This window comes from Gavia stellata, chromosome 21 (genome assembly GCF_030936135.1).
Source record: "Gavia stellata isolate bGavSte3 chromosome 21, bGavSte3.hap2, whole genome shotgun sequence".
Taxonomy (NCBI): domain Eukaryota; kingdom Metazoa; phylum Chordata; class Aves; order Gaviiformes; family Gaviidae; genus Gavia; species Gavia stellata.
The window spans coordinates 3,538,042-3,559,925 of record NC_082614.1 but is presented as its reverse complement, the minus strand read 5'-3'; the positions used below and the strand labels follow the sequence as shown (position 1 = coordinate 3,559,925).

General features: G+C 54.1%; 1 protein-coding gene across 1 annotated transcript in view; it reads right to left on the bottom strand.

Moving 5' to 3' along the window:
- Positions 1-1,353: 1,353 nt before the first annotated feature.
- The window catches only part of RBM19 (RNA binding motif protein 19), a 62,726-nt gene continuing 42,195 nt past the window's right edge, over positions 1,354-21,884 (bottom strand). The window contains exons 24-26 of the mRNA XM_059827684.1: positions 15,904-16,009; positions 8,575-8,695; positions 1,354-1,460 (exon numbers count right to left, since the gene is read on the bottom strand). Of these exons, the coding sequence (XP_059683667.1) occupies positions 1,369-1,460; positions 8,575-8,695; positions 15,904-16,009 (319 nt within the window). The 3' untranslated portion in view covers positions 1,354-1,368. The remainder of the gene's footprint in view (positions 1,461-8,574; positions 8,696-15,903; positions 16,010-21,884) is intronic.

Below are 21,884 nucleotides of genomic sequence, written 5' to 3'. Positions count from 1 at the left end.
AGTAATGTGCATCACGCACACAAACACACTCCAGTGAGTGCGGGGCAGCTTCCCGGCGCTGGTACACGGAGGACAGCCCTGGCTTCCCCCCGGCGCGGTGGGCTCAGCGCCTCTTTGGATGCAACTATCGCACAGCCCTAGCAGCACCCTAAAAACCAGGGGCCCCTTAGGCCACTTGGGTGAGGTTTAGGAACCGGTGTCATTTCTGTGGCTGTAAAAATGGGAACCAGACCATGTCAAAATCATTCCCTTGGCGGTGTTGAGCAAACACAGCCTTACTGGAGAAAGCGCCGCAGGGACTTTCTCCCCAGCACGAAGGATCCGTCAACCCAGCGCCCCTAGCCACCTCCCCGCGGGCAGCACACCGGAGCGACGCGCTTGTCTCTCTCGGCCCTGTGTGAGTTTCTCAGCACAGGACAGGGTTTCATCACTGTGGAGGTGTGCGGCGAGTCCCTCCGTGGATGGAAAAGGGGGGCAGAGTGCAGTTCAAAGGGACCTAGAAGCCTCCCTGGTGTTTTTATCGCACTTCTCTGGATGCTGTGGCTGGTAAACAGGTTTCCTACCAGCAATCCAGGGTTTTCACTGCGGCCACAAACACACGCAAAGGAGATTCATGAGCCTGTCTCACCTCTCTTGAACCCACGCAGGGTTTGCTAGGTGGTCTCAAAAGGAGGTGGGGGGCTGGCTGAACTGCATGGTGTTTGACCACAGGGAACTATTTATTCCTGGCTCCCTCCTGCCAACCTCTGCCACCCTGTGCTCTCCAGCCTCGAGAGGTGCTACTCCAAGAAGACACACGCCAAGGAGGAGGGATGCCAGCCAGCACTCGAGATGCCACGAACTAGACCTTGGGGTGTATGGTGGCTGGGGAGGGAGCGAAGCTGTAGAGGCCACGGGTGCTGGCTGGGAAAAAGCGTTTCCTAACTATCTGTTTCACAGTGGCAGCTGAAGGTTGGTCTCCAAACAGGCACTTTTTTTTTTGGCAGCCCATCTGTTCTCCCCCAACCAGAGCGAGGGCCAATTCGCGACTCGACAGCGATTTCTGCTGCAACAGCAGAAAGCAGACACACTGGGGAGCACACAGAAACACAAGCAGTGCATGCTCTTGGTTCAACAGGGAGCCTAAACTGAGCCCAAATCTGCGCTGTACCCCCTGAGACCACAGCTAAGAGCCTGCGGGATGACAGGGAGGACAGGCAGCGGGTAGGACCCCAGCTCGGGGGCTGCTGAGCCTTTGCAAGGCCACCTTCTCCTCCTCCTGGCACTGCCGACCCTGCGGCAGCCCAAGGCACTTTGACCTTTAGGGCCGGCTGTGCCCTGCCATGGCCCCACTGCCCCGGTACCCACCTTTCTGATGCCAGGCAGCTGCTAGATGGCCTCGTCTTTGTTGCTCTCCTCCTCTTCCAGATGCTCCAGGATTTCATTCAAAATCTCCGATCGTTTTCTCTTCTTTGGGGAGTCTGTCCAGGTCCGGGTGGTAGCGAAGGGTTGTGAGAGAAGAAGAGAAGCAAAGATTACAACCTGGGCCCAGGCACAACTGCCTCCAGCTTATCTCCTGCTACTTCCAGCCCCCCTCACCCCCTTCCCGGGTAAAGCCCCTCAACTATCATTTACTTCTCCTCACCAGCCAGGCCCTGGCAGGGCACCGTGGCTGGAGGTCTGACTCCATACCTACCACCCGTGCTTTACTTCACAGGCTTTGCTGGAAGCAAACGGCCCCAGCGTCCAAACAGGCTCATTGGTGATGCAGACCCTTCCCGTTGACCCCAATTCACCCATCTGCTGTCCAAGAGTGGCCGCAACACCAACCAAGACACCGGCCTTGGTTCAACAGGCTCTTGGCAGGACACAGACCGACCAACATCCTTGCTGAGACATAAGATCGCTGCCTGGCCCCGCAGCCCAGCCGGCATCTCCCACCTCAGCTGGCAATGGGTGAAGGCGAGAGGCTGGCCCTCCCCTGATAGCTGGGCAGGGATGTCCCTGCTTCGCTCCCCTTGTCCTGCACCAACAGCACTGTCCTGTGACCCCCCCGGCATCGTCACGCTCCCAAAACTACCGTGGGGCGCAGCCCCATGCACGCATCCCTCCCCATGGATGCTACAGCCTGCGGGAGGGTGAGAAACCCCCGGGGGCTGCCAGCACCTGAGCAAGCATCCCAACCCCGCACCAGCGCCCAGTGCCGGGGGGGGGCAAAGCCATTTGGTCCCTGTGCTGAGGTCAACGTCGGTGCTGCCTCCTCTCCACCGGGCAAGAAGTGCCCTCTCGGCAGGAGCCGCGGCGCAGCCCCCTCTCCCCCGCTCGCTCCCCAGCCAGCGGCTCTCGCTTGCGAGCAGCACATGGAGAACAGCTGTTTAAATCCTGCTTTCAGACATCAAAAGCCTCGCTGGGTTTCTCAAACAAACAAACATACCATAGGACTAAAGAAAAGGTGTAAAATAAATAAATGGAACAAGCTGTGCATTTTCTTTTAGTATTACAGCTGCTGCGGGAGATAAACAACAAGTAAATGTCACAAAACATCAATACAGAAGAAATTAACCTGACAAAAGCTCACATCCCCCCCTCCGCCTCCCCCCCAACTCCCAACAATTTTGCATTTCTGGAGTTCCCATCTAATGATTTTATTTTTCAATTAATTCCTTGACAGAGCGCCAGAACCCGCCTCCCTCCCCGCCGGGGGCTGCGGGGACAGGCAGGGCGACGGGGGTGCCGGCGGCACCCACTCCCCTCCTGGCACCCACCCTGCCGAGTTCAGGGGAGCCGAGGGAGGCCTCAGGGTGCCACCCCGGGACCCTCCAGAGGCTCTTCCCAGTTCAGTCGTTGAAAGGCATAAGGGACTACCCACCCTGAAGGAAGGTACCAGCTCAGCGGTTATCCCTGCCCTCCCAGCTCCCGCTTCCCCGGCCAGCCTCCCGCTTGGGGCTTGGAAACAGCATCCAACATAGTCTCAGCTCCCAAATCCGTAGCAGGGAAGTGTGCGTTCCCCACCTGCCACCCCTTCCCCACCAGAGCCCAACATCCCCCATGCGAGAGCCCGCACGAAGGCGACAGTGGGGGTTGCACGGCGGAGGGGATGCTGGATGTGGGATGCTGGATGTGGGATGCTGGACGCGGGGTGCTGGGTGCTAAGGGAGCATCCCTAAGCAGCGCGGTGCACCCGGGGGACCTGCCGTGGCGTGGGCAGGGGGCTGGCAGGGCAAACAGCCTCCACCGCGTGCTCCAGATTCACCGGCTCAGCCACGGAGCTGCCGGGGAGCACTGGGAGCAGCCCCCCCCATCCGCCTAACAAGGAGGAAAAAGGGGGAAAAAAAACCCCAGGAGGGTGGGGAAGCGAATTGGTTCGACTTCCGTTCTGCTGCTCCAAGCTGGTTAAGGTTTGCCTGCTAACGATCCCATTTGCTTCCTTTAAACAATAGCCAAAGCCGGCAGGGGTGGGCCGAGAGGGGGATTACCACGGGATTAGAACGTGGCAGGGTTGCGGATGCCACGCTAATCCTGCAGGGTTTTACTCTCCGGCTACGGCATGTGTTTGCATTAGTTACAGATGCTCTCTAAAAAAAAAATAAAAAAATTAAAAAAAAAAAAAAAAAGAAAGAGAAGAAAGGAGAAAAAAGGGACCCCAAAAGGCTGGGGGGTGAGGGTGAGTGTGGCGGGTCTGTAATACAGCCAAGGGGTAAAAGAAGCAACTTGGGGGTCTGTGGCCAACGGAGGAGCAACCTGGGAAAGGTGATAGGGACGGGAAAGACCCTTCCCACCCTGCCAGGGAGGGCACGAGGATCAGGTCCGGAGCGGAGCATGCCTTCCCCAGTGAACCCTGTGCTTCCTGCAAACAACTGTAAATAAGCAGGGGCGAGCCGCAGCGGGGCTCCGCCGCCTTCCACCCACCCACAGCCCCCTGCAGAGAGCGGGGGTCTTGCTGGAAACACTCTCACAACTGAAATACAAGCCAGACCCCCTCCTCACGCACCTCTCTTTCATTCGCCCGCCCCGCAAACCTCCGCATCCCCTCTTTCCGCCCCATCTTTCCTATAAAAATAACCCCCGCAAGTCATTCCTTCCCCTTCCTCCGTCTCGCACAAAATTCCCCATCTGTCAATTTAATTCTTTGATCGATGGGAAAGAGCAGGAAAAAACGGCCCAGCACAGCTGGCTTCCCAAGTTAGCCCTGGCAGGATACCGCCAGCCCCGCTGGTGACGGCTGAGTGCAATGTTTGTGAAGCGCAGAGAACACAAGTCAATAGTAATTTAGCTGGATCGGGAGCAAGTACCTTCCCCGCACGGACTGCGAGCTCCCGGGAGAGAGGGAGCGCACGCACGCTGAGGGTATCGCCGCCTTGCTCGCAAATCTTCCCCCAGCGAGGCTTGCCAGGGTGGAGCTGCACCAGCAACCGTCGCCCCGTGCCGAGCAAGCGAGGGAAGAAATGGGGGATTGGGGTATTCACAGACCTTTTGTGGGCTGCAGTTACATGAATGCGGGGACGCAGGAGACATGCAGGTCTGCACCAGGGCTCTGGATGCGACCCCGAACGCTTCCCTCCTGCGCAGGGCACAGATCCAGATCTGTCCCTCGCCCCAGGGCTGGCAAATTCAGCTGCAGGGCATGGGGATCCCTTAGTCACTGTTTTGGCGGAGCCAAAATATTCTCCCTGACGGTTTCAAAGACGTCAGTGATTCTTGATCGTCAGCATCTTGATCCAGATGCTGCTGGTGGCAGGGTTTGTGCACCCCTCGCTGCCCTGATGTAGCGTTTGCCATGACCCTGCTCCACGTTATGGGCCGGATTAGAGGCCTCAAGGCCAACCGCTGGCCAATCTTTCTGTGGCTTCTCCTTACCATCTCACAGGAGATAAGTCTTTTTATCCACAGCAGCATCAAATCCTCCCCTGTAGCTGGCCAAGCTCTCGGGCTCTCCAGCCACCTTGCAGCATCAGGCCCCACAGATTAATAACACATCGTGGGGTGCAATTAGAACTCAAAGAAAGTGGGTTTTTTTTCCTAATATAAGACCATCCTGCCTCAGGACGAAGAGAAGGTACCCTCAGAAATGAGCAAAAAGACTTAAACATCTTACAGACTGTGCTCGGAGGCAGGAGAGCAAGCGTGGGGTATCATTCCTAACAGCATTACTGAAACCATCTCTGGCAGCCGGTGACCACTTCTGGGGTCCTCCCTTTCCCCTGGAACATCACAAAGACTCAGAACAAGCCATAAAGCATGACCTGAAAACTACACGAAATGGGAAGGAAGCCTATTCCATTTTATTGCATCTATTAGACCTATTGAAAAGATGGCTCAGAAGTGGCTTGATTGCCCTGACAAACGCCTGCACGGAGAAAAGATTTAGGAGACCAGACCTCTCTTTAACCTAACAAATAACAGCAGAGTGAGACCTGGGAACTGGAAGCCAAATGTCTATAAATGGTGTCTAGAAATAAGGTGCATAATTGTAGCAGAGAGAAGTCAGCGGTAGGACATGTCTCTCACAGCCCAGGTCTAGACTTTATTTCCTTGCTAAGACAAAAAATGACAGGGCTGACACCGGAGCTGCTGGGTGAGGGGTTTTGGCCGCAGCCTGAAAGATCAAAATGGCTCTTTCAAAGCTGGAGATGCAGAAATCTGCTGCTATGGCAGTGAGACGGCACAGGATGAGCTCATTGCTCAAGTCAAACTCACCCTCAAACCCAGGGGAGTGCAGGTCACCATGCTGTCCCACTGGACCTGGGTGATAATAACCCCCCCAGGCCTTACGGCAATCTTCTCACCCTCTGTTAGCACTCTGCAGCCTCTCCTACACACAGATCCACTGCGTGCAAACTGTGGAAACACCTGTGCATCACTGTTGTGCCCACAGCAAACCAAAAACTGCATAGAAAAGAGGAAATGGAAGAAGAAAAAGAAGGAGCTTTTTCAAAATACGAAAATTCCAGTTGCATAAAACTTGGGAGAAATGTGCCTGAAAGCCCCTTGAGATGGGCAGTCTCAGTCCTTTGTCCTGTTTTAACACTCTCACCTCTTCTGGCATGTGCAAAGTCCTTGGTACGCTCCCTGGTTGCTTTTATTTCTGGGGAATAACCAGGAAAAGGGCCAGGAGCAGCAGAGGCCACACGTCAGCCTGTACCGATGGCACAGCACTGCCAACACAGCTTGATACAAACATGCGACGCAGCTACAGCAAGACCAGCCCCTCCAAAGAGCATGGGTGGCTTGTGGTGTTGGAGGTCTCCGGGTCCAAAAGGATCACAGAAGGCTTTCAGAGAAAGAAAAAAAGAGGACGACTCTCCCATGGGATGACAATGCTCATCCCTGCAAAGAAATTTAGGGCAGGAAACAAGGAATAAGCTGAGTTGGATGGTGGGATAAGACCCACCCCATCCACTGCATTCTGTCTTTTGAAGGCATCTGCCTCCACGTCCTGCTTCTCAGATGCTGCTCGCTGGGTTTGGCTTGGGGAGCCATGGGAGGACAGCAGCAGCAGTGGCTTCTGGTGGCAAAGAGCAGCTGAAAACACCCAGGACCTCGGTCTTGACTCTGTTTCCTGAGCCCTGAAGACTCAAAATTATCTTTTTTCTCCCATTCCCAGCTCGGTCCCTTCCTACCTGGAGACAAGGGACCAGAGGGGCCTGACCACTGCAGCCTGCAAAGCTATGGGAAGATCCTCACAAGTCACCCAGGCTGAGGTGGGAAAGGAAAACTCACGGGGACACCCATGAACAGCGCAGGGATGTCCGAGCTGCTCCTGTGCCTTGTGGGGAAAGGAGGAGGGAGGGGCGGAACAGATATCAGTAGGAAAAAGCAAGCTTGGTTTCTGGTCGACAGAATCCAGTCTGCATCACCAGTGAAACGAGATGCGCGGTCTCAGCTGGCTGTTCGGCAGACTGAAGGGGCGGGGAGGATTCAAGGCAGGGTGGCAATGCTGTGCGTGCTCTGTAGCCTCTCCACCCTGGCTCAATGGGGGAAAATCAGGCTCCAGCTACTCCAGGGAGGAAACGTGAAGGAGCATCCCCACGGGGGCTGAAGGCAGAGTGGTAGCTGCAGTTTCTCCCTCTTCATGGATATCACTATCGCTTTCTGCACATCCACAGCAAAAGGGACAGGGCGCAGCTCCCTCCCTTCGTCGTGGCCACCGGGTATCACTGCCAGAAACCCCGTGGTAAGCCTGCCTCGAAATCAGGAGAGGGCACTTCCCAAAGAAATATAATCCCACCCGTGAAACTCCAGCCTGCCAGTGTGGTGAGGAGAGGCTGAGACCTGGTCCCAGGCGCCAGCCAGCTCCTGGTGCCCACTACTGTGCCCCAGATGGGCTTTGTTACGGAGATCCGCTTCTGGCAGATCCCGCTCTGCCGCAGGATTAGCTCCCAGCAGTTTTGCAGTGGAGGACGTGCGTGTGCACCAGACAGGACTAAAGTCATTGGATGTTATTTCTCTCCCCTCAAGATGGGCTGGAGCGCAGTGATGACTGCCGCCTTCGATCTCATTTTCAGTCCCTAAAGATGGGGAGTGATAACCTTGCTCCTGTTTTTCAGCTAAGCCCCTGGAGCCACTGCAGCTCCAAGGCTGCATGCCTCCTGGGATGTGAAAACGCTCTTCTGCTGCTCTCCCAGAGTCCCCACCTCAGTGAGGAAGACTCCAGACAAGGGGGCTGGAGCAAATGCAGACAGAAATCAGGAAGCAAGCCGAGCCTGGGGGAAACAGGGAAGCGAGAGCTCACAGGCTCGCAGCCAGCATCTGCTGCAAGTCTGCATCCCCTCTGCTCCACACCTCTCCGGTTACATCCACCCTCAGCCGTTCTACCACCAAACTGCAGCTTCCCCAGCCTGCAATAATCAGCACTGCGCACACTGTTTCACGAACACAAGGCCAGGTCCCGCTGGAGTCAGGCTGGCTAAATAAGCGAGGCTTGCTGCTCTTCCGTCGCCTGGGATTGCAACGTGCAGCCCCAGAACTGCTTATGCCAACGCCCTGGGCGATGGGCGTGTGTGTGATGGAAAGGGGAGGCTGGGAGGGGATGCAGGAGGAAAAGCATTGATCTCCAGCTTAGCCCTCCAGCCCAGGGGAGGCCTTCCTACATAAATATTTGCCAAGCAATGCATTTGTGCCTGTCGATGGCTGTCAATAGGAGCCCTGCAGTGCTGTTATCTGCGGAGCCGTCATTCTCAGGAACCTGATCCAAACAGCCCTCTCCGCATCATAACCGATGGCCAAATTACTTGTCCTTTTTAATCTGTGCGCTGCATGCACAGAGCCTGTCCCCAGCTACGGGGAACCCTGGGGTGCAGGTGGACAGAGCAAAAGCATTGCAGCTGGCACGTGGCATCGAAGGTGCCTCAGCAATGTCAGCACATGGAGAGTTAAAACCGGCTCACATGCACACAGAGAGCTGTCAGACAAAGCCTGGCCTGGATGCCTCCTGCTTCCCCCTGCGCTTGCATCGTCAGGCTCCAGCATTTACCTGCCAGCTCTGGCAAGCCGGCAGCGGCGGGGAAAGGGCTGGTGTGGAGCGGCAGCGTGTGCCAGATGGGATGGTGCCAGCCGGGGCTGTATTGACAAGCCAGAAGGATGCTGCTACGTTACCGTGGAAATGGTCTGCCGTTTTCCGTCTCAGGGCCTCCACCGTCTCTTCCGTGTCTGCCCACTCCAAGACCAGCCTCCGGCCATACAAATGCGTGCTGTGGCACAGGGCGTTGAATGCTTTCTGCAGAATTAAGAGAAAAAAAAAATAATAAGGGAGAAAATAAAAACAGGCTCACACGAGGAAAAGCAAGGATGTCCATCCCTCTGCCCTGAATCTAAAAGGCCACCAGAGAACATCCTACTTTGAGCACTTTGCTCTGATGGGGCAGGATTCATCTCCATCAGCGGCTTTGACTCGATCATTTATCTTCTGCATACTTGCAGCAGAGCAAATAACCATCGCCATTCCTGCAGGCTGCTGCTGCTCGCTAGGGAGCAGGCTGGAATCCAGCATAGCAAGCAGCTCAAGGTTGGCTGCAGCCTTGCATCACCCTGGGACCGCACCTGAGCCGGGAAAGCTGCAGCCTGGAAAGGCTGTCGAGACTTGGGGCAGCACTAGGCGGGTTGACTGCAAACCAGGGGCCTCACGGGCAGCACAGCAGCACTGGGTCAGCACAGGCAGAGCAACTTCGTGATGTCCACCCACCCTGTTCTCTGCTGGCACGCAGTAAAGCACAGCTCAAATGTAAGTAGAGAGGTTGCTTTCTGCTCAGGGGCAACAATTCTGAAGAAACACAAGCTCGCCGAGGAAAGCTGCCTTCCTCTCGCCAACCACGAGCGGCCACGGTGGCAGCAAATGTGGCAGAGCCAGAAGCCCATGCAGAAGTGGTCTTCTCTTTTTGCCCATGGTGGTTTGCTGTGTTATTGAAATCCAGAGGTTTCCTTATTGTTACATTCTGCTTAATAACATCTGTAAAGCTATAATCTCTTGCTGACATTGAATACAAGCACGCCAGCCAGCACAGTAGCTCAGATGGCTTTCTGTATCTGTAGGCAACCAGCCAAGGCATTCAGGAAACACTGACTCCAACCAGGGAAGGCTGACTCTGTCCTCGTTTCCCACAGATTTTCAAGGAATTCAGGACAGAGGAGGATTGGGCCCAAAATGCAAATACACAAACACGCCGGTCAAATATTTTCATCCCCAGAGGCACACAAAGTGCTCCGCAGCAATGGGACACATGGCTGGGCACAGGGGTAGAGCAAAGGAGCCCAAAATGCTCTTTCGAAAACCCCAGCTAAGGCTGGGATTAAGTAGGGTTATAAGCTCTCAAACTCACAACCTGGAACAAATACGGCAGCTATAGGACCAGAGAAACACATCCCGCTGTCCAACAGGGATGTGTCCTCCCACCTGGAGGCCCCCAAAGCAGCCCTGAAGCTGTCCTGGAGAAGCCCAGACCTCCCCCCACCGAGCCCCTTGCCAAATGGCAATTCTGATCCATCGTGGTTGTCCCCAAATGTCACGTCTCTGGGCAGAGGGGTTCTTCCTACAAGGGGCTTTCGCTGCCCACGACCGCTCCTCGGCAGCCAGCACCCTGCCTGAGCCGCCGGGTTCCAAAACTCAAAAACCCCCCATTTCCAGTGCCCAGTACTCGGTAGCCAGCCTTTCCCCCTCCTTCTGACTCCCTGTCACTCACACAATTCTCATCCAACATTAAAAAGAGAAACGCAGAGCACCAGCTCCACCTGCTCCGTAGCATCGCTGAGATTCCCCACCTTCGCCAGCTCCCCGGGGCTGACCCCGGCAGGGTGGTGTGACTCCTTTTTGGGGGTGCATTCCCCTGGGAAGGGTTGCAAGCCTGGCTGGTGCTTTTGCAGCTACAGCTGTTTTATTTGCCGCTGTTGTTGTTTTAAAGGCCTGTTTTCACTTGGAACGGTAGCCAATTAGCAGAGCAATGTGTTGGCTTAAATAAACACTCGGGGGGAGGCGGCAGTAGGGAGTTGTGATGGCTGTTTACGTTGGCACAAAGAGCCATTTCCAAAGCCTAGCAAACAACTGCAGCTCTAATCGTCGGGTCTCATTTGTTAATTTATACTTTTTAATTTCTCACTTCCTGCAGCACAAGGAAGAGGAAGGTTGGAAGACGGGATACGGCCCCAGCAACCTCGCTGCGCTCCACGGCAGGTCATGGCGGAGGGCAGACTATGCCAAATGTGCCCATGATCATGGTGCAAAGTGCAGCACTTGGTGGGCTCTCATCCTTAAATCAGCTTGCTCTGCCACGTCTTCCTCGTTGCAGGATTGCTTCCACGCCCTGCGGGGCACACACAGCCGCTCCGCCCAGTCCGGAATGTGGCATCCTCTAGATTTGCGGGGTGCACTGGGAAAGATCACGGAGCAAAAGGAAAGGCAGATGCTGCCATCAAGTTGCATTGCATGAAAGAAACCCACTGGGAGAGACGCATCTGCCAGCAGCCTGGGAATACTGACTCTTCCCAGCCAAACGCGCTCCCAAAATGAGCTGCTTTGCACTGAGGATGAAACAAAGCTCAGGATGCCGGGGCACGATCACAGGGACCCTTCAGCCCACCGCTGCTCCAGCCCATGCTGGAAAGGGCGTGCTGGCACCCATAGTCCCCACGGCCCCATCTTCCCGATGGGCTCCCGGAGCTGGGGCTGCAGAAGAGAAGCTGCGCGTTTCAGGTGAAAAACACGTCAATGTCACTTCCTTTGGAAACGAGCTAAAAAATAAAACCTAGCTCTTCATTGCTCTGAGAGAAATTAAGACTTTTTCAGGGGAAACAAAGAGAAACCACCGATGATTTAAAAGACAAAGGGATGAAGGGGAGAAATGCCATCCCCATACATCCACATTGCTGGAAATCTTCCAGCGAGATGAGGAAATTTGCCACTGCTGCTATTCCAAATGAAAAGATAGGTAGGGAAAAAATGTATTTTAATTACTTGAGAAATATGAAATGCAGACAAGCAGGCTGGCTTTCAAAGAAAGTGCAGCTGGAGGCAGGATCTATTTTCGGGGTGCGGCTCCTCCACCCGAGTGTCTGCTTTCCCAGAACACCTCTTCGAAGACCAAAGCATTGAATGGCCAGAGGTTTGTTTACCTGCATCCAGACTAGGGGTAAAGAGAGGTGTGGTGTCCGTTCATCCAAGAGAGAAACCCACCGGAAAAGACCTCTAATTACGATGGCTTCGTATCATCCTACGGCTTTAAGAAAAGGGGAGCCTCCACCACACAAGGCTCGCTAGCCTTAAATGCCGAAAAAGGATTTCATTAAAGCTGCTGCATTTGGTAATACACCCACTGCCGGGTTACACCGAAAGCTGAAGAGCCCTGGCAAACCTCCTCGCAGGTCTCTTTTGCTTTCCAAATGCTTTAGGCGATGCATAAGAACCCTATGGCCTTCTCCCCCTAGAAAATAGGATGCGAGTATGCTTAAAAATGTCATTTCTGAACCCTCCTGAGTAAGATTTTGCAGAGTTTGGTTCGAGCTTAATGTCACGGCTCAGCGCGGCAGGATTTTGTCGCTAGCTCTGAGTACGCTGGGGCAGGGCTAAAGCCCAGGTGGCGGATGGAGAGGCGAACAGAGCAGGGAAAAGCAGAGAGAGGAAGGGGAGAGACCCCAAAAGCAGCATCAAAAACATTTCGGGGTTTCAGAAATGGCAATTTCAAAAATTAAGGGGTGGCTGATAAACCTACCCAAAGCTCAGGCTGCTGGGACAAGACAGACAATGCTTTGGAGCAGAGCCTGCTGCGCCAGGGTGTTGGAAAGGCAGAGATCAAGAGATCGGACCATTGCGTCCATTACCCCTGAGTGCTATGGCTCCATCCCTAAATGCTGTACTAATTTGGAGGATAGTGCTGCTGCCTATAGATTCCCCCTTGCCCTATTAAATACTCAAGCCAAAGAGCCTCCAGGCTGGAGTCATTAGAGGGACAAAGGGTCAACAACATTAGGAGATTGATAAATTTCCCTTCCTCGCAAGAACCAGTCCCAACTGAGGATGCTGTCTGCAATGCCAGCTGCACACAAGGATTTTTCCTTCTGTGTGCGTGCATTTTCAAAGGGTTGACTGTCTTTCCCGAATGGGCAATTTCTATTTGGAGACCAGATGTATTTTTATATCAACAGGGTAGAAAAGTGGAAACTTGGCTTCCAGTTAATAGTTCAAAAATAAAAACAATCCTACAATAATTCTGCACGGGGAACATCAAGAAACATGTCAAATGGTTAATGCTTCCTTAACTGGAGTTAATTTGTTATTGCCAGCGGATCAAAGTTCCCCTTCTCATCCCCTAAATTCCATGCACTCCCAGCTAGTGGTCAGCTGGCACTGGAGATGTAAAACCAAAGGCTTGCCCAGGGGGTATGCAAACTCTCTACGTGACTATTACTTTGTCCCTCTCGTTGCTGTCTTTGACATGGGTTCCTCCCCGTTCCCTGGCTTCGCACTCGTGCGCGCTGTGATCTGTTAAATGCTCGCGACATAGAAGAGAGAGGGCTGCTAATTTCATCTGATGGCGGTGTAACACTCCCAGTCGAGGTCCATCCATCACCCTGGGAGCCGTCGAACGACCCAAGAGACAGCCCCAGCTGCAGACGTCACCGTGGGAAAGCCAGGCGTGAGACTGGAGCTCTGAAGGACGAGCATCTCCATCGCTGAAGGAGAAGATTCTACCACCAGCAGCATCCCATGCCCTGCCTGGATGTCACCTCCCCTGCAGGCAAGGCTGCCTGATGATCACGGCTCGGGCGCTCGCCCCTCCCACGACAGCACCTTTTGGCAGGGCTGGCTCTCCTCAAGCGGGTGGCGGAGCATCAGGGGAGGCTGAGGGGATGAAACCCAGCCTGACGGGACAGGTCTGCCAGACACAGCACCGGGGAGTCTGGAGGGGGAGCCCCACATCTGTCCTGGCTTTGGAAAATCTCCATACGCACTCCCAGAGCAGCTGTGATTGCTCACAGAAAAAGACAAACACGGGAGGTCACAGGCTTTAAATGCCCAACAAAGCCAGCCTAACTATTCTATTACAAAAACATCATGTTTTATAAGATGCTTATAAGCGATTTCCAGATTACTACTCTGAGCAAAAACGTCATTGATAGTCACAGCTATTCAGCTCAGAGGTCTCCAGGCCCAGTCCCCTCCTCTCTCATTTCACTTAGCAATAAACTCTAAGCCAATTATGTCCGTGTTTACAATATTCAGGATCCTATTCATCAATACACAGCACATCCTTTTCCAGACGGCCAATGGAGTGTACTTGATGTGCCACTTGTGAGACAATTAAATCCCTCAAAGAGACCAGGGCGGAAAAAAAAACAGAAGAAGGAAGAAGAGTTGCTTTGCTGGAAAAGAAGAAAACCACCCTGAGCGATCTTCCGCAGGGTGGCTCGCTCCCCGCACGCTTGCCTCCCGCGGCCTCTGCGAGCTTTGGGAGCGGTGCCCGAGCAAGCGCCCTGCCCGGCTCTCTCCCCTCCCGCTGGCTGCCGACGCTCACCAGCGATAGATGGGTTTCCTACCGTTGAGATCTCTATTTGTCCAGTGCAGCTGGAATCAGCCACCGGGTCCCCAAGGGGCTGAAGAGAGATGGGATGCAGATCCTGAGCCTGTACCCTGTTTCCTCCAGAAACCAAGCAGACAAGCGGGTGCTGTCTCATTCACCCCCAAACTGAGCAGCAGTAAAGAACCAGCCAGGTCCCTGTATGCACCCTTCCATCAAACACTTAAGGTTTCCTTAGGAAAACATTAACTCAAAAACCAGGAACAAAGCCTGAACCACTCTGGTGTGAAGCAGAGGTTAAAGCAAAGCTGCCCAGAGCCGGGGTTTGAGCAGAGCCGCAGGCACAGCTCACCACGCAGGGAGGGGAACCATGCTCCTGGGGGGCTCGCTGCGCCCCATGCTGCCCAGTGAGCCAGACCCAAGGTGAGGACGAATGCTGAGCAGAAGGAAGTTTGAATTAGGATCAATACAGGACTAACAAAGAAACTCTATGTACTGTGTTATATGGGAGGTCAGACTGGAACAGATGATCTAATAGTCCCTTGTGATCCCAGATCAATGAATCCTGTCTAAAAACATAAACACAGGCTACGCTTGCTCCCCCCTCCTCTCTCCTTCATCTCTGCTCACAGTCTTGAAAATTTGGAGTCTCGGGGAGTCAGTGGAGCCACGTGGTCCCTTCTCTTCAGCAATAACATCCCTTGGCTTGAGCCCACAACCGTTTCTCTTCCAGATACTGTGCAAATCGCCAGGAGCCAGCAGCGGGGACGAAACCCATGCTGCTTCGCTGCTGGGAGTGCCCACGCAGCTTATTACAGCAGGGCCGAGGACCTTCTTCTGCCTACTGCATGAGAAACCATGCCTGGTCCAGCCTGCTCCTGAACCTCTGGCAAAGGGTAAGAGCAGAATACTATCAGACTACGGAACTCAAACATATAGGAAAACTTTTAAAAAAATAAGAGACTAGAGCATTTTGAACAGCAATCTATCCCGGCTTAAAATGCTATGGAATATTTTGCAGCATAAAGTGCGTACAGATTGCAAAAATGTCAAGATATTGGAACGATGGGTTTTGCATTTTTTTGATTAAAGCAAAATGTACTGTCCACTTGCAGGCTTCAGGAGCTCAGTTCTTGGTGCTGAGAAAGGCGTTTCCCAGGCACAGCTACCTGCTGCTGACATTTTCCATGTTGCTGTCAAATAGCCAGCACAAACGACTCTGAGAAAGCATCCTTGGCCAACCCAGCACAGCGAGATCCCCTCTTCGGACCAAGACAATGACTGTATTACAGAACTTGATCTTTGTTCTTGTGTTCAGCAAGGCAAAGCAGACACAGACCTTTCTCTCTGCTCGCCCATCCTTTTGACCAAGTCACAACTACTGCTCTTCTGTTACCCTCACTGTCTGAAAAACACCAGGGTAAGGCTGCTCACAGGGGATCTCAAAACACAAAGAGGAACTGACGAACACAGGCCTTGCGCAGTTTACAGATCAGTAAACAGCCACAATATCCAAAACTCCCCTAAAACCAAGGCAGTGGTGGTGGTGGGACATGGACTCAGGTCTCCTGATGTGTTATGTTGGGTAAAAACCATCCCTTCTCACCTTGCTTCTGGCAAACCTGAAAAATAAGCCCCTGTCCTTCTACTTTACAAGAATTTTTAGTCATTTTATCAGTTGCACCAAACTTATGCCCGTTACAGCTTAGGTTGTGGTTTCTGTCGTGTAACCTCCAGTGGTTGTGCACATGGGGGTTTTAGTCTCGGTGCAGCTTTGCTGGTGAATGGTAACAGCCTGCCCCAAATCTGGGCTACACCTCAGCGGGACAGAGCCTCCAGGCTCCCTTCCTCACCTTCTGGTCTGAGACCAGGCTGGGAGAGTGCCAGAGGGGCAGGAGAACGTGGCAGGTCTACATCTCACCTTGGCATCCTGCTTGGTGAGGAAATCCACAAACCCAAAGCCCCGGTGGGATCCCGTTCCTGCCATTTTCTTGGGCAGCCGGACAGTCTTCAGCTCTCCAAAGGTGCTGTGAATTAGAGAGGGAAAAGCAAGGACACTGTGAGATCAAGGGAAGAATCATCATTTTATCACAAACCATGGCACTACCTGTTGCAGACCCACGTTACAGGCTTGTCAGTGCTGAGGACTTGGGCGAGTGGTGTCCTGCAGCCACTCTGCTTCCCTGTAAGCTCCATATCCAAAGCACCTAGTAACAGCTAAAAACTCAGCTTGGATTTCCAGAGTCATCCATTCCGGTCACAAACCTTAACAAAGCAAAAAACTTCTTTAATAGAACTGCTATGCTTCTCCTCCCTTTAGGAGATTTGCAGAAACCAAGGACATAGCCTGTATGCCATGCCCTGTTCAGGGTGGGCAAAGAGCATCTCCACATTACCAGGAGGCAGGGCTGCTCCTGACCACCATCGAAACAGATTTATCTGCACCTTTGAAGAGGGTCTGGAACGCACAGGACACGGGCACAAGCCAGAGCACAGCCCCACAGGGACCTATTCTCTTTCCAGCATAGCTCCTCCATCCCCAGAGCCTGTTGTAGGCGCTGTGTTCGCAATGGTGTCATCCCTTTGCTCTGCGGATGCTGGGCATCATTTTTAAGACTGGATTTCCTCACTTTAACACTTCTCTTGGGTACCTGCATTTCCCATTCTGCAGCCAGCCACCCAACCTCTTTCATGAGCTAGAATAAACTGCTTTTATTTAAGCTTGCTGAATGTTTAAGGGGAAAAACAGATGGATTCAGCAGACCCAAGTCCTACACAACCACCCCCAGATCCAGCCACTGTTTCAGACAAGTTTCTGAGTGCCAACGAGACAGAAAGTCAGGAACACGGGAGAAAAAGGGGGTTCACATTTAGCTGGAGGGTGTGGGATAGGGCTGACAGCATCCACGCTCAGATACGACCCAGCAGAAACCTTGTCACAGCACGCCTGTCCCCGGAGAAGGAACTTGTCACTTGAGCACCAAAGCATGCAGCCGTCCCACCAGCCTGGACCTTGTCCAAAAAGCCTGAAAACAGACCCAAAGGCAGCGCTTGCCGGACACCCCAGAGTGCAGTACCGTCCACCGGAGAAATTCCAAGACAAAGCTGATGCTTTCTCCGCATCTGAGCTCCCGCTTCCCCTTCTCCTCCCCTCGCCTTACGCCCATTTATCAAACACATATGCACAAACTGCAGGCAATAAATATTTAATGTGGACCGGGTCTGAATAGATGTGTTATTTTATTCGAAAATCTACACAGACGTGCGCATACACAAAAGGAGCCTGGGATGCAGCAGTGCCAAAGAGCACCTGGGAATAAACACAGTAAAGGCCATAAACGCTCTCGTGAAATGATATAAGCTAAATCCTGGGAGTTAACCTGGTGCACTGGCAGCATGACCAGGCATTCATCTACCCAATTTCCTTAGGCAACGTGGTGTGTAAATGTACCATTATGAAGCCTCAAAATGAATCCGCACGTCTCCTCCTCGGCGCTTCCCTCTCTCTCTCTCTCCCTCCTGCCCCCTTCGAGCTGGTGCTACGCAAACAAACAAACAAACCCGAGCGGAGGCGAGGGAGCAGCCTCGGCCGGCGGGGATGCTCGGCTCCGGGAGCGGCAGGAGCTCCACGTGGTTTCCAGTGGCAGAAGGGTCCTCCTGCAAGGGGGTGCGGGTGACAGGGGCCCTGGGAGCTCTGCAGGTGGCCCCTCTCGCTTGCAGCATCCCTGTAGGATCTCGAATGCCCCAGTTGGGGTAAGGGAGAGGTAACTAGAGAGCTCCTGGCCCAAGGAGATGACCGTCTAGCTAGGAAAGCCAGGCAGTGGGTGGCACGGGCAGGGGAGAGCTTGCGCCAGCCTATCACTCCGTGGAAAACGTCATGGGCATTGCCTGGGGGGAGCAGAATATTTGCTACGGGAATATGAGCAGAATATTTGCTGAAAGGGAGGAGGTCTCAAACAACACTCGCTCTGTGCACTAAAACACCGAGCATCTCCCTTTGACACCGAGACCCAACACGCAGGATGGGCAAGGAGGTCCCCAGCAGGAGCAGGATGGCTATGGACCCCAGGGTCGGGGTACCAGGGGGAGGCTGTGGTGACCCACATCAGCCTGGACAGAGACAAGAGAAGCTGGCTATTCCCTCCTCCTGAGCTCAGAGCAGCTTGAGCCACCCACGCTCGGAGACACGTGGAGGCAGTGGGGACCCAATCCGGAGCGGGGCTGGCCACGGGCATCTCCCTCGGGAGAGGGCTGGGGGGAGGAAGGACAGCAGTACCCACCAGTGGCTCTCAGCGAGACAGGTCCGTCGGTGGAAGCTGCAGCGCAGGTCCCAACGGGGAGCAGGCAAAGCGAGGGGGCGAGGAAAGCCGAGGGGCTGACCCCACCGGGGCTGCGGAGTAAAACACCCTCCCCCCCACTGCGGCGCTAATGAGAAACCACAACACAGCAATTACCATCCCGGGAGCTGCGAATGAAGTGGAGAGCTCGGGCCTTTAATGTTCTCCTCTCCAGCGCCAGGCAGAGACTCACACCTCTCTTTTCCAATTATTTCCTCCAGATTTGGGGGGAAGAGAGGCAGAAGCGGAGAGAACGCAATTACCCCCTGCAGTGCCAGGCTCCCGCTACCTGGGGAAGCCAGGTGCCGCCGTGTTTGCTCCCACACCGGCTACATTGATGCTGCAGCCTCTCAGCTCCGGGACGGTTGCGCACGGATCACACCACGGCTGCCACGGGCAAAGCCGCAGGAGCGGGGACGGCAGAAGGGAAAGGGATGCAGCTCATCACCCAGGCAAAATCTGAGCAAGATGACATGGGAGGGAAGAAAGCAGCTTTTATACAGGCTGTTAAACTGCAGCTTGCCCGTAAGATCCCACCGAGCTGCTTCACAACACGTGCTTCCCCTGGGGTGGGGATGGCTGCGGAGGCGGGTGGTCTCACAGCAACTCAGACCCACTGTCGCTGCCACCTCCTTCCCCTTCCAGCACACAGCTCCGATGGGTGCAAATGGCGTGAAAAGGCAGCACGCGCCCCAGGGGTGGGGGTTCCTCTTGGAGCCATCTCCCTCCTCTCTCCGTGGTAAGCTGGACGGAGATCAGAAAGCGCTGGCACCAAACGGCGCTGCTGGCACAGAGCACAGCACCGTGCCAGGCTCCTCGCCCCAGGCACGACGGTTTACAGGGAATTCCCTGGAGTTAGCATGTGAAACCTAAGCAGTTTCTGGATTCGTACCCACCGGCATCCACATCTTTTCCATGCGCTCCCAAGCCCCTGCACCAGCTCTCAGCCACAGCACAAGCACTGAAGGACTTGGCAATTGTGGGAGCAAAACCTGGTCCTTCTTGAGACACTGACTTGTTTGCAGTCAGCCCAGCTTAACTTTGCAGAAGACTGTAACCTCCTTTCTGGCAAGTCCTGGCCCCGCCAGACCCACGTGCCCAGCCTGCAGCTGGATTGCTGGCAGGGCACCCCTGCAGCTCTTTGTGGCGCTGCACTGGACTGAGATTTCATCTGTAACATGTGCAGCCAAGGTGTGCAACAAAGAAAATGTCTTATATAAATGACCTCCCCGTGGAGCTTCTCAAAATTAATATAGGCAGTTTGGGGGAAGGGGAAAAAGCAAAGAGCAAGAACTTTGCCACGGAGGCGGTGGGTTTGCAAAGCCCCCAGCAACCTGCCCTGCACGCGGCTGCTCCGTCGCCTCTTGGTTTCCCTTCCCGCATATTCAAGAAATGCGGTGTCTAAAAGGCCGCTCTCTGAAATCCCAAGCGGGAGTCAGGGGAGGGCAGAGCCCAAGCAGAAGCATGGGTGGGTCTGGAGGGCTCAGCTCTCCCTGCCTCCCTCTGCCTGCGCTCCCCACGTGCCGCAGGCAGCTCGCCAGCCAGGCTGGCAAAATCTGTCCTCACGCCTGTGCTCGCTCTCCCAGGCTTGGCACGTTTTCACGCCGCTGGCTGGAAGGGATGACAGCCCTGAACAAACGCTGCAACTAAGATATTTCCTAAACGAGAACCTTTGTTTTGTGCCGATCCAGTACAAAGGCAGAGGGGAAACCAGTAAAAGCCCGTATTGGCGCTGGCCGAGCAACGATCCACTCGGCTGCAGAATAAAGGCAGCCACAACCCTTCCCTCAACAAGTCACCAGTCCCAAGCTCAGCAGAAACACACGACGTTCCCAGAGATGCCAGAAGAGACATTCCCTCCCTCCCACCCACAAGGGATCCAGCACTTCTACATCGCATTGCCAGGTATCAGCCGCTCTCCGGATGCTTTGGCAGCTCTTCCAGTGGTGCTGCAGCCATCCCCTCGCTTCCCTGGCTGAAGAGAGGGAAAAGAACTAGATTTCTCCTCCACGCTGTTAAGACGTACGCTGCAAGCTGGCTGCAGGTCAGAAGAACATCACTCCTTGGGACTGTAATTATATCCTTCTGGCACAGGCCAGCTGGGAGGCAAGTCCTTTGCCTGCTAATTATAGGACATTATATTGCTATTAAACAGGGCACACTCCAGCGCGGTAGACAACATACCGCTCGCTTGGCTTTGCCTGTTTACTAGAAGGTGCTTGCACACCCTTCATCAACATGGCCAAGCAGCCAGAGGACAGAGGAGGACAGGGATACAGGTGGACTCCAGAAACCCTCTTCCCTCCTCTGCCAGCACGACACGCAAATTCCCACCCTGCAGCTCCCTTCCCTTCCATCACCGCTCCCCTGCTATGGGCATAGCCCCAAATCCTCTGCACTTTCACCCCAGAATCGCCAGGCACAAGAGTGCCAGCACCATCTTCTGCTGCTGACTCCACCACCTCTTTTCACAGCTCCTCTTTTCCCATTGGGTTTTGTCGGAATTTCTGCCCCCTGCTTCCAAGTCTCTCCCCACCCTCACTCAGCCCCACCATGTCTAGGTCTGGCCCCACCACTGCCCCAGGCAGCTGTGAAAGCCGTTCCCACACGCTCATTCATGGGACAGGTACCTACAGAGCAGGGTAAACATTACTCCAGCTGGGAAGTGTCCCCTCCATCTCATCCCATTTCCTGTCTGAAATAGGAGCATTTAAACTGCCAGCTCCTCGGGACAGCCCTGGTCGTTATTTTCAAGTCCTAAACACAAAGATGTGCTCATCGTCCTTGATCTTGGGGAGCCCTCAGCTATGAGCTGATCAAGGACTCTTGGGTTGCCAAGCTCTATAGGGGAAAGCACAACTGCCACTGCGAATCCATGCGATGGTTGGAAAGACCAACTGCTGTCCACTGCCAGAAGAGCAGACCTTCTTGAAAAACAAACAAAAAAATCACCCTTAGGTCTCTCCAGACATGTACAGATGTCCCACTGCAGGGGACAGTCCTAAACCCTTGTCTCTAGTTCACCTCCTTTCAAGAAAAACAAACCAGCCATCACTACATTGGAAAGCTGGTCATGAAAACCTCTAGCAAGGCTGCCAACCTTCCCGTGGGTTGCCATCTACTGCCACCACCTCCTCCTCTCTCCCCTCCTTTCCTCTTGCTGCCTTCTCATCCCCAAGCCCTGATGCTGCTTAAATCCCTGCTTGTGACTGCTGGCAGCCCTAGGATGGAGCTCAAACGAATGAGCCAGGCAGTGTAACTGCTCATCAGAAATGGCTCCAGGCAGGGACAACGAGTCCAAAAGAGACAGAAGTCCTTCCCTTCCCTTGCTGCACAACCTCTTCGCCAGCAGCAGGCTACAGTCACACGTCAGCCCAGCAGATTTCACTCAATTGCTTTGCAATGGTCATCTTCATTTTATTATTTTTCTCCCCCTCACCCCCAAATAGGACCTTCCCTCCCCAATAAATTACCTCCCTGCCAGTCTCTGCTTCTGCGCCGATTTGCTGATTATAGTGGTGGGGGGGAAATAATAATGGTCCTTTTTCTTTCTTCCTCCTTTAGG